This window comes from Kryptolebias marmoratus, linkage group LG10 (genome assembly GCF_001649575.2).
Source record: "Kryptolebias marmoratus isolate JLee-2015 linkage group LG10, ASM164957v2, whole genome shotgun sequence".
Lineage (NCBI taxonomy): Eukaryota > Metazoa > Chordata > Actinopteri > Cyprinodontiformes > Rivulidae > Kryptolebias > Kryptolebias marmoratus.
In genome coordinates, this window is record NC_051439.1 from 23,176,615 (window position 1) to 23,187,181 (window position 10,567).

At 47.4% G+C, this 10,567-nt stretch overlaps 3 protein-coding genes across 3 annotated transcripts in view; 2 read left to right on the forward strand and 1 right to left on the reverse strand.

The window, feature by feature from the left end:
* snx6 (sorting nexin 6) overlaps positions 1-2,288 on the forward strand; it is a gene marked incomplete in the record, with an annotated part of 6,891 nt that extends 4,603 nt beyond the window's left edge. The window contains 2 exon segments of the mRNA XM_025004133.2: positions 427-512; positions 1,008-2,288. Coding sequence (XP_024859901.1) covers positions 427-512; positions 1,008-1,061 — 140 coding nt within the window.
* A 229-nt stretch (positions 2,289-2,517) lies between these two features.
* Positions 2,518-6,786, forward strand: psma3 (proteasome 20S subunit alpha 3). Its single transcript, XM_017407583.3, has 11 exons — positions 2,518-2,653; positions 3,459-3,541; positions 3,623-3,746; positions 3,957-4,058; positions 4,584-4,657; positions 4,751-4,823; positions 5,035-5,100; positions 5,171-5,217; positions 5,372-5,439; positions 5,527-5,591; positions 6,657-6,786. The coding sequence occupies exons 1-11, from the start codon at positions 2,633-2,635 to the stop codon at positions 6,699-6,701; spliced, it is 768 nt and encodes a 255-aa protein (XP_017263072.1). The 5' UTR covers positions 2,518-2,632; the 3' UTR covers positions 6,702-6,786.
* Positions 6,787-6,852: 66 nt separating this feature from the next.
* Positions 6,853-10,567, reverse strand: part of arid4a (AT rich interactive domain 4A (RBP1-like)) — a 13,266-nt gene continuing 9,551 nt past the window's right edge. The window contains exons 21-25 of the mRNA XM_017407575.2: positions 9,119-10,558; positions 8,934-9,038; positions 8,694-8,849; positions 8,117-8,263; positions 6,853-7,888 (exon numbers count right to left, since the gene is read on the reverse strand). Of these exons, the coding sequence (XP_017263064.1) occupies positions 7,785-7,888; positions 8,117-8,263; positions 8,694-8,849; positions 8,934-9,038; positions 9,119-10,558 (1,952 nt within the window). The 3' untranslated portion in view covers positions 6,853-7,784. The remainder of the gene's footprint in view (positions 7,889-8,116; positions 8,264-8,693; positions 8,850-8,933; positions 9,039-9,118; positions 10,559-10,567) is intronic.

Here is a 10,567-nt window from a genome sequence, read left to right on the forward strand (position 1 = left end):
GTCCGCTCTGTGTCCCCTCTGTCCGCTCTGTGTCCCCTCCGTCCGCTCTGTGTCTCCTCTGTCTGCTCTGTGTCCCCTCTGTCTGCTCTGTGTCCCCTCTGTCTGCTCTGTGTCCCCTCTGTCTGCTCTGTGTCCCCTCTGTCTTACATGTGTCCCCTCCTGTCTCACATGTGTCCCCTCCGTCTGCTCTGTGTCCACTCTGTGTCCCCTCCGTCCGCTCTGTGTCCCCTCTGTCCGCTCTGTGTCCCCTTCATCTGCTCTGTGTCCCCTCCTGTCTCACAGGTGTCCCCTCCTGTCTCACAGGTGTCCCCTCCTGTCTCACAGGTCCGAAACGTTCCTCGTTAAAGTGGTTCTGTTGGAGTTTGGTTCTGTTGGAGTTTGGTTCTGACCTCTGACTTATAAACGGTTCTGTTGTCTCTGACGCAGAACTCATCGACTTCAAGACGAGAAGAGTGGCGGCGTTCAGGAAGAACCTGGTGGAGCTGGCAGAGCTGGAGCTCAAACACGCCAAGGTACCACAGTCAGGCCTGGTAGGGCCCGGGTCAGAATGGGTCAGAACGGGTCAGAACTGGGTCAAAACGGGTCAGAACTGGGTCAGAATGGGTCAGAACTGGTCAAAACGGGCTAGAACTGGGTCAAAACGGGTCAGAACTGGGTCAGAACATGTCAGAATGGGTCAGAACGGGTCAGAACTGGGTCAGAACGGGTCAGAACATGTCAGAATGGGTCAGAATGGGTCAGAACGGGTCAGAACGGGTCAGAACTGTATCAGAATGGGTCAGAACTGGGTCAGAACGGGTCAGAACTGTATCAGAACTGGGTCAGGTTCCAGGTTTAATCCACACCTGTGAGCTCGGTGCTGTTATCAGAAACCGGTGCTTGAAGTGGGGAGGAGAAACCGGGTCAGTCAGAACCTGATGAGCCAATCAGAGCAGAGCTGTGTGGTGTCACAGGTAGGACCTGTCCTGATTGGACAGATGTGCTCACAGGTGTGTTTGTGTCTGCAGGGGAACCTCCAGCTGCTGCAGAGCTGCGTGAGCGTTCTGAAAGGTACCACTTAACTGTCCGACCCGACCCGACCCGACCCGCTGAGAGGACAGACAAACGGCGCTGAGGACAGTGGACCAGAGACACGACAGAGACGAGAAATGACACAAAGTCTGTTTTCTTAATCACTAACCAAACACCCCCCGTCTAAAAGAACCCCGCTGGTTCCGCCTCAGACGTGCAGAACCTGGACCGGGCCTCCTGGCACAAAGTCAGAACTGCACCACATCCCGTTCTTTGTGATCCAGCAGAACCACCCGGGTCAGTTTGGTGCTTGATGGAGTTCATCTGACCTGTGCAGTGTGGATCCGGCCCGGTTCGGCCTGGTTCGGCTTTCTCAGCTGGATTCCTTTAAACGCTCAGTTTGGGCTTTTATTCTGTGTGATGGTCCCAGTCTGGTTCTCCTGGTCTCTCCCCCCCCCATGTTCAACAAACTGGTTCCAGTCTGGTTCTGCTGGTTCCGGTCCGGTCCGGTTCTGCTGAGCCCTGAAGAACAAACTGAGTTGAACCAATAAAACATGAATCTAAACATCAGTCGGGTTTCTGACGGTTTCCTCCTGGTTTTCAGATTTTTCCTCATCGTTCAAACTGATCGTCTCTTTCAGGAGCAGGAAGATGATTCTCTGTTAGGAGAACTCAGCAAATTTAAAATAAGTATTTGTTTAGAGATTAGTCAGGAAATTAAAACAAAATATTTGTTTCAGGAACAGTTTGGAATTTATTTTATTGCAAACTGAGGAAGAAACGAAAAACAAAACAGTTTTTCTTCAGAATTCATGGAGGCTTTAGTTCCACATGAGAACTCAGCTCCTTTTTGTCTCCTTCCTCCTCCTCCTCCTCCTCCTCCTCCCCCTCCTCCTCATCCTCCTCTGACTCGTCTTCTTCGTCCTCCCCCTCCTTTTCCTCTTCCTTGTCCTCCTCCTCCTCCTCCTCCTCCTTCTCCTCCTGGTATTTGGTGCAGTTTGTCGGTGGAACATCTGCTGCTGTGTGTCAGCGGAGGTCACCTCTGGTTCTGGTTCTGGTTCTGGTTCCTGTCCTCATTAAAGTGTCATTTCAGAATCAGAAACTAAATGAAGCCTTGTATTTGTTTGTATAAACTAATGAACGCTAATCATCACTGTCACTTTCTCTCTGATTTCTTTTTTATTTTAACTCCAGTTGACGGTAAATTTTTTTGCCTTAACGTCAGTCATTTTGTTAACTTTTATTTTATAATAAAATATTTTTTTCCTTTTTTATTATTAAACTGTATCTGAATGTTTCTTCACTTTTATGTGACCAAAGCTTCCATTCCTGATTGACGATGGAGGTGTGAATTAAAGGCAGGAGAATAAATCAGAAGGTTTTAGTTGTTTAATCTTGAACAGGTCTGTAATCCAACCTGAGACTTAATAAAACTTTATGAACACTTTTCTTATAAATCCTGTGTGAAGACTTTACTGAATCTGCTGCAGTGTACAAACGAAATACTTCAAGAAGTTAACAGGCGCCTGAGACTTTTATTGTGAAGGCAGGAACCGGAAATCATCGTGGTGACTCCGGAAGTGCTGTTTGAGAGCTGAGCAGACCTCAGAATTGTGTGAAAATGAGCTCCATCGGGACCGGGGTGAGTGTTTCCGACTCTTATTGGCAGAAACGGCATGTTAGCTGTAGTTTGAGTGTTTCCTGTTCGTGTTTAATCGGTTTGTAAAGATTGTTTTTTGTAATTTCACATAAATTCCTCTTAGAGCAACATGTTAGCTTGCTGAGTCAGACCAGCCTGCTAGCCGAGGCTAAAGTGAAAGTGTAACAACTTTAAGTTTCCTTTTTAATTTAACACATTTACTGTTTAGATAGGAAATAAATTACAATAAAACAAAACGCTCACAGCCGGTTTGTTACAAAATTTACGAGTTTAATTTAATTAATTTCCATTTTTAAATGTTGCTAACATTTAGCTGCTAACAGTTAGCTCCGGTATCTGCCAGACTCTGCTTTTAAAAAGTCCAATTCAAGTTGGTGTTCGTGTCAGCTTTTTATTCCAAGGTAAAAGTAGCTTTAAAGACTTTGTCCTCACTAAATAAACTCTTTATATTTATTCGGGTTTAAACAGAACAAACAGAAATCCGATTATTGTCAAAAAATCTACATTAAAGCACCCGGTCCTGTTTATTTCAAAATTATATTTGAATTTTGGTTTTCACGTGGAGAAAATATGATTCGTACTAAAAATACCCAATAATTGCCTCTAAATTAGCAGTGATTTTATTTAGTTAAACATGGGAATATTGGCTAAAATATTAAACATGAAGTTTAAGACAGTAAGTTTGGTTCTTAGACACAGAACAGGTTTTAACATCTAAACATTGTAACTACTCTTTATTATTTCCATATTGGAGTGTTTTTTTTTCTGTTAACGCTGTGTTGTGCAGTACGACCTGTCGGCCTCCACCTTCTCCCCTGATGGGCGGGTGTTCCAGGTGGAGTACGCCATGAAGGCCGTGGAGAACAGCAGGTAAGTCCTGAACTCTTCCTCTAACCCTCAGCACTTCTGTAGCTGCAATCTAAAGATGTGTGTGTGTGTGTGTGTGTGCAGCACGGCCATCGGGATCCGCTGTAAGGACGGGATTGTATTCGGGGTGGAGAAGCTCGTTCTGTCCAAACTCTACGAGGACGGCTCCAATAAACGCATCTTCAATATTGACAGACATGTTGGCATGGTAACACACACACACACACACTAGATGAACAGAAACTGTCCTCAGATTTAATGTAGAAAGGAAAAGTTTCTTATTCTGTAGTTTCTGTGTTTCCACCTTCACTGGAAGCTGATGAGTATTAGTGAGACAGATTGGACAGTTGGACTCGGATTGACCAGCGTCCCCCTCCCTCCCCTGTCCTCTCCTCCCTCCCCTCCCTCCCCACTGCAGGCGGTAGCCGGCCTGTTAGCTGACGCTCGCTCTCTGGCTGAAGTCGCTCGAGAAGAAGCTTCTAACTTCAGATCAAACTACGGACACGACATTCCTCTGAAGGTAACTCTCTTGCTTTGTCCTCACGACCGTTTGTGTCTCCATGTGTTTAACTTCCTGTTTGTCTTCGTGTGGACATGAGAGACGACAGTCTCCTGTGGAACAGTTCAAACTGTCCTGTTTGGCTTCAGGATTAATCCAGATATTCTGTAAAAGTGTAGTTTGGCTCTCAGTGCTTTAAAGATTATTTAGAATAAATCCAATTAAAAAGTTAGCTCTTCTTCTAAAGTAACGCTGTTTTGTAACGGATTACTGTTTTATTCAACCTGTTATTTTAACAGGAGTTTAGTTTACCTGAAGAACTCTAACTTGAAGGTAAATTAAGAAGTAAAACATGATTCAGTGTAAAAATGTCGGTCAAAGGTTCTTTTTATCAAACACCTGTCTGTGGGTCTAAAGCTTCCTGCTGGAAAATGTTTTGCCTTTAAATTAATTCTTGTTTCTACCTGATCCAAGCCGACAGCTCAGACAGTTTCTCTGTCCTGCGCCTGTCTCAGCTGTGACCTCTGACCTCTGTTTGTCCCGCAGCACCTGTCGGACAGAGTGGCCATGTACGTCCACGCCTACACGCTGTACAGCGCCGTCAGACCGTTCGGCTGCAGGTCCGCCTCACTCAGCCGCAGCACGCCAGCAGAGCAGAGTCAAATGCAGCGTGATTTAGTTTTAAAGTGATTTCTGTGTTTTTGCCGCCTCAGTTTCATCCTGGGCTCGTACGATAAAGACGACGGGCCGCAGCTCTACATGGTGGACCCGTCTGGGATCTCATACGTGAGTCTTTCTACAGAACGATGTTTGTGTGTGCAAACAAGCAAAATACACATTATTCAAGAGTCCTTAAATATTTGATAAAGTTTATGACGGGCTCAGCGGAGAAGTTTATAGAAGTAAATATTAAAACTTGGAGTCGAGGTCAGTCTGAGGTTTAAGTTTTAGTTTTTAATTTGTAATTTAAATAAAGCTTCAAGTCGTTTGTGTTCAGGGTTACTGGGGCTGTGCCATCGGGAAAGCAAAACAGGCCGCGAAGACCGAGATCGAAAAGCTGCAGGTGAGACTGGATCATCAGAACCGCCGGGTCCGTAAAGAGTTCAGATGTTTCACAGCTTTTCTGTTTTCAGATGAAGGAGATGACCTGCAGAGAACTCGTTAAAGAAGTCGCTAAAATGTGAGTCAGATTGACCCTTTCCTCCACTTCTCAGCTTTTATTTTGAAAACTAAACAAACATCTGAACACTCGGGTTCTGTTAGACGTTCTTTTAATTTAAACCAAGTTTCTGTGAAACGTTAAAAAGAATTCGGACCTGATTGTTTCTACTCAGAATCTACATCGTTCACGACGAGGTGAAGGACAAGGCCTTTGAGTTGGAGCTCAGCTGGGTCGGAGAAAGTAAGAACCCATCAGAGTTCTGACAGGTTCTGGGACCAGAACCCCGTCGCCATGGTAACACTGTTCTTCTTCTGCTGTTTCCCCCAGTCACAAACGGACGGCACGAGTTTGTTCCTAAAGACGTCAGAGAGGAAGCAGAGAAATACGCAAAGGTGAGTTTACCTGTGGCAGCAGACTCTTTCTGAAGAATTAGAATATCATGGAAAAGTTGTTTAATTTCCATATTTTCATTCAAAAAGTTAACCTTTCATAGGTTATAGATTCAGAGCCCACAGTTTAAACCATTTCAAGTATTTATTTGGGCTTCTAGCTCATAAAACCCACGAAAACAGGAAGTCAAAACATTAGAATACTGTGGAGAAATGAGGGCATGAATGCTGTAAACTGAGTGGGACACACCCATCCTCAGCTAAACTCAAAGCACCTGCGCAGGTTTCCACCAGGTGTCGTTAAACTGCTTCGGTTTGGTTCAGTTGTCTCAGTTTGGTTGAATATGAGGACTGCAGACCTAACAGCAGAAGACCGTCGTTGATCCTGTCCACGGGACGGGTAAGCCACAAACCTTCTCCTCTGAGGAGGCTGGCTGTGTCCATGTGAAATGTGGCAGGAGAAAATAAAAATCGTTTTTAAAGTACTGTTAGGTTAAATAAATCAAACCCCTGACAAGTACCATATTTTTATTTTAATTTCTTTCTTTTAGCTTGGGCTGTTTTTGTGGGTTTTATGAGCTAGAAGCCCAAATTGTATAAAAATAAACAAACAAATACTTAAAATGGTTTAAACTGATGACCCTGAATCTATAACCTATGAAAGGTTAACTTTTTGAATGGAATTATGGAAATTAAACAACTTTTCCATGATATTCTAATTCTCTGGAAAGGGTCTGTATAGTTCAGGAACGATCCTGCAGGGGGCGGTAAATGTTCCTTCAGTTCAGGGGTGATCCTGCAGGAACCATTAAAGGTTCCTACAGTTCAGGAACGATCCCGCAGGAACCAGTAAAGGTTCCTACAGTTCAGGAACGATCCCGCAGGAACCATTAAAGGTTCCTACAGTTCAAGAACGATCCCGCAGGAACCATTAAAGGTTCCTACAGTTCAGGAACGATCCCGCAGGAACCAGTAAAGGTTCCTATAGTTCAGGAGTGATCCTGCAGGAACCGTTAAAGGTTCCTACAGTTCCGGTGTGCTCAGCTGAAGCTCTGTTTTCTGTTTCAGGATTCTCTGGAGGAGGAGGATGACTCTGATGAAGAGAACATGTAAACGCACGTCTGTTGATTAATATTTTTTTATATTGTTAATGAACTTTCATGTCAGTTTGTTTTGGGAAATAAACGTTTCCAGGTCATTTCTGTCGCTGTCGTTTCTGAACTGACCTGAAATCGGCGCCGTACGGAACAGGAAGAGGAGAAACTTGGTTAAAAACTTTATTAGAAACAGACGCTGCTTGTTGTGCACACACACTGTTTCTGTATTTACATGTTCGCTCTGAAGCACCGCCAGCAAAACACAAACAAAAATACATGAAGTTCATAATACTACAGTACAAACAGTCTTCTCTTAGAAAATATTAGAAATCCTTTGTAGCCGGCGTGTAAAATTCAAATACAGGTGTGGATTTTTATTTTCTGTACAAAACAAACGTGGAGGACCTGAAGCAGCCGTCTGCCTGAACCGAACACAGAAAACAGAAGAAGAAGAAATGAGGTCTTCTGGACAGAACCGGGTCAAACTATCAAGTTAAAAAGGCTCCAAATTCAATCTGAAAACCAGACTTTAAGTTCCAATAATTTAAATTTAGGGTTTTTCTTCACAAAACTTTAAATGTAAAATCTGAAAGTTGCTGGTGAGGAAAAAGGATTTAATTTTTATTTTAAACAACAAATAATAAAATAAACTTCCTGTAAAGCCCAAAACACCGAAGGAGCTCAAGATTATTTCATTTAGAATTAAAAATAAAAGCCTTGTTTCTGTTTAAAGACTTAAACAGCCAAAGTAAGCTGAATGTTTGTATTGATGTGAACATTAAATTAAAGAGCAGAGGGACGGCGCAGGACTCGCTGACCTTTGACCTCTCCCCAACACCGCGCAGTAAACTACTGTGAAATGAGAAAACACAGGCGGCGCCCTGAAAGGAAGAAAAGTTCTGCATTCGCTCAACAAACGGCCTGCTCCCATCTGCCTCCGACAGGAAGTTAGTCCTCAGGTGAGGGGGCAGAGCCACCATCAGCCACTGCATCAGTCCCAGCTGGAAGGCCCCCTTTCGTTCGCCTGGAGCCTACTGAGTGGGCGGAGTCTATGTGGTGATGGGGCGGGGCTGTGGGTGGAGCCTGTGTGGGCGTATTATCACCTGCACTCCACAGCCACGGTGTTCTGAGTGGGCGAGGCGGAGGTCGGACTCATCCCCGTGTCTGAGGAACCCGAGGAGGTGGACGCTGTTGTGTTGGACACTGAGGACAAACAGAGCCAATCAGAACCAGGACAAGCACTTCCTGGTGAGTTCGGATGTAACGTTCAGTGTCAGACAAGAAAAAACTGAAACTGCAGATTCCTGGAAACTGAACAAGCTGCTGTAGATAAAACTTTATTAGATCTGAACACCAGTTCTGTCGTTCTGCAGTGAATCTATTAAATACTAAAATAAAGTCATATTTCCCAGCATGCCCTGCTGCTCCCACCTTCTCTCTCCTTCTTCTTTAGCCTCTTCCTCCGCCTGTCGATGGAGGCCACCTCGGACTTCAGGCTCAGGTAGTACTTCCTGATCTCCTGCAGCTTCTCCTGCAGGAAGGAGATCCTCTCTGTGCTCGACATGCCGTCCAACTCATCTGAGGAAGAGCAGGGTCAAAGGTCAGCCAGAACACTTTGATAGGGTCATTATGAGTCCAGAAAGCCTGGTTCTGCTTAAAGTATTCTGTAAAAGCTGAGGACACCACATTAGTGTAAACAGCCCATAATGCACTGCAGTCTGGTTTTATTCAGCTAATGCTAATTAATAGCACGTTACAGAGATTTTCAGCTAAACGTCTGAGCGGTTCTGTTCAGATATAACCTGCAGGCAGCGTCACTTCCTGCACTTTATTTATGACACCTGATGGTGCGTTCAAGTACTGTTGGAAATGAAAAACAGCTTTTTAGTGACTGATGTAGAGAGTAAACAGTGATGAGATGAGCTGCTTCTTTCTGAAACATTTGGTCCTTTTGTTACTGAACAGACAGAGAGTGTGTGTGTATGTGTGTGTGTGCGTGCACACGTACCGAGCTGCAGGGTCCACTTGTAGGAGCGCTGAGGGGACGGGGAGTTCTGTTTGTCTTTACTGTGAGCTGATGGAGACGACAGACCAGGACATCGAGACTTCTGAGACTTGGACGCCGAGGAGACACGAGACTGGTCCTCGCTGTCACTGCTGTGTCCTGTGGAGACAGAGAGGGGTCAGGGGTCATTCTCGTGGTTTGATCCGTACAACAAGACGTTCCTGATGGAGGACATTGTCTCACCTGCTCCGTTCTTGTCCACCTTGGCCGGCGTGTGGGTCCGTTTTTGGTTCCGTTTGTGTTTCTTGGCAGATGGGCTGGAGCCGCAGTCGTTCACCCTCTTCTGACCTGAGGAGTCAAAGGTCACAGGTTAGAAAACAAACCCAGGACCAGATCTGAGTGATGTGCTGTCCCCGTCCCCTCCTTACCTCGGTCCTTGTTCTCTTGCAGAGACAGCAGGCAGGTGGAGGACGAGGAGGTGCTGCCCTCGAACCCAGGACTGGAGTCTCCCCCCTGCTCCCCCCCAGGGACCAGGGGCAGCTCCTCGGAGCAGGGGGTGGGGTTGGCAGCTAGTAGGAAGGGCCTGGCCTGAGTCTGGGGGAGGTGGTGAGGGAGGGAGGAGTGGACCACCAAAGGCAGGGGGGGCAGAACCTGCTGCTCCTCTCTCACCATCAGGAGGAGGTGTTCTGCTGCTGAGGAGGTGGGCTTCTCCTTCTCATCCGGGTCATCCAGGTCCACCTCATGACAAACCAGAGCTTCAGGGCCCATCTGTGGCTCCGCCTCCTCAGGAGGAGCAGGGTCTTCTGCAGCAGGGGGAGGAGTCCCAGCATGCACCTCTGCTTCCTTGTTAGCTCCACCCACGAGAAGCTCCTCTGCCAGCTTGGTCTGCGCCTCCTTTTCAGGAGGGGGGGCCTCCCCCTCGGCCTTCAGACCTTCATCGCTCCTCCTGTCAGGGCGCAGTGGGGAGGGAGGAGGTTTAGGGAGGGAGGGGGTGTCTTCCTGCCTCCTGTCGGGACAGAGTTTCTTCTCCGTCCCCTTCCTTTTCTGGGCGGAGCTGCTCCTCTCCTGGGGGAGCAGCTCTTCCTCTGCTGCCTTTCTTTTTGTGGCCGAGTTGCTCCTCTCCTGGGGGGGCAGCTGCTGCTCCTCCTCCTCCTCCTCGGAGGCGGAGTCTGTGTCAGAGTTGGCAGAGAGGGACTTGGGGGGGAGGTGCTGAGAGGGGAGGCAGTGGAGGACCACCATGGGCTCCTCCTGTCTCTTGAGGATGCTGCGAGGAGGAGAAGACAGCGCAGCAGCCTGGGGGGGGCTGGAGGGGGGGTTGGACATGGGGCTGGCACTGCAGAGGGGGATTGTGGGCGGAGTCTCTGAGCCTGCCTCCCTGAGAATGGCCCTGCGACCTTTGACCCTGGGGGAGGACAGAGGAGTGGAGTGGTCGTGGTCCTCTGCGGTGCCAGGGGATGAGGACACAGGCTGCTGGGGGGGCGTCCTGCTGGGGGACATGTGGTGGAGGACTTCCTGCCCAGGTGACATCTTGTTCTTCTCTGGGGTGGACATTGGACTCACTCTGTCCAGGTGTGGTAACATCTCTTCAGGCTCCTCCCCCTGCTCCTGCTGCTTCTCTGATTGGCTCAGCACTCCCTCAGTGCTCTCCTGAAGGATGCTGGGACACTGAGACACAGCAGCTGGCAGTGGAGACGACGTTGCTATGGTAATGGTGACTTCAGGCTCCTCCTTCATCTTTTTCTCGTCCTCTGGCTCCTCCTCCGGCTGAAGAGGCGGAGCTTCAGCTGTCTCTCGCCATGGCGACAGCTTGTCTGTCTTGTCTGGTTCGTCGTCTGATTCGCTGCTGTCTGAGGAGTTCCCAGAATCCTCTGCAGAGG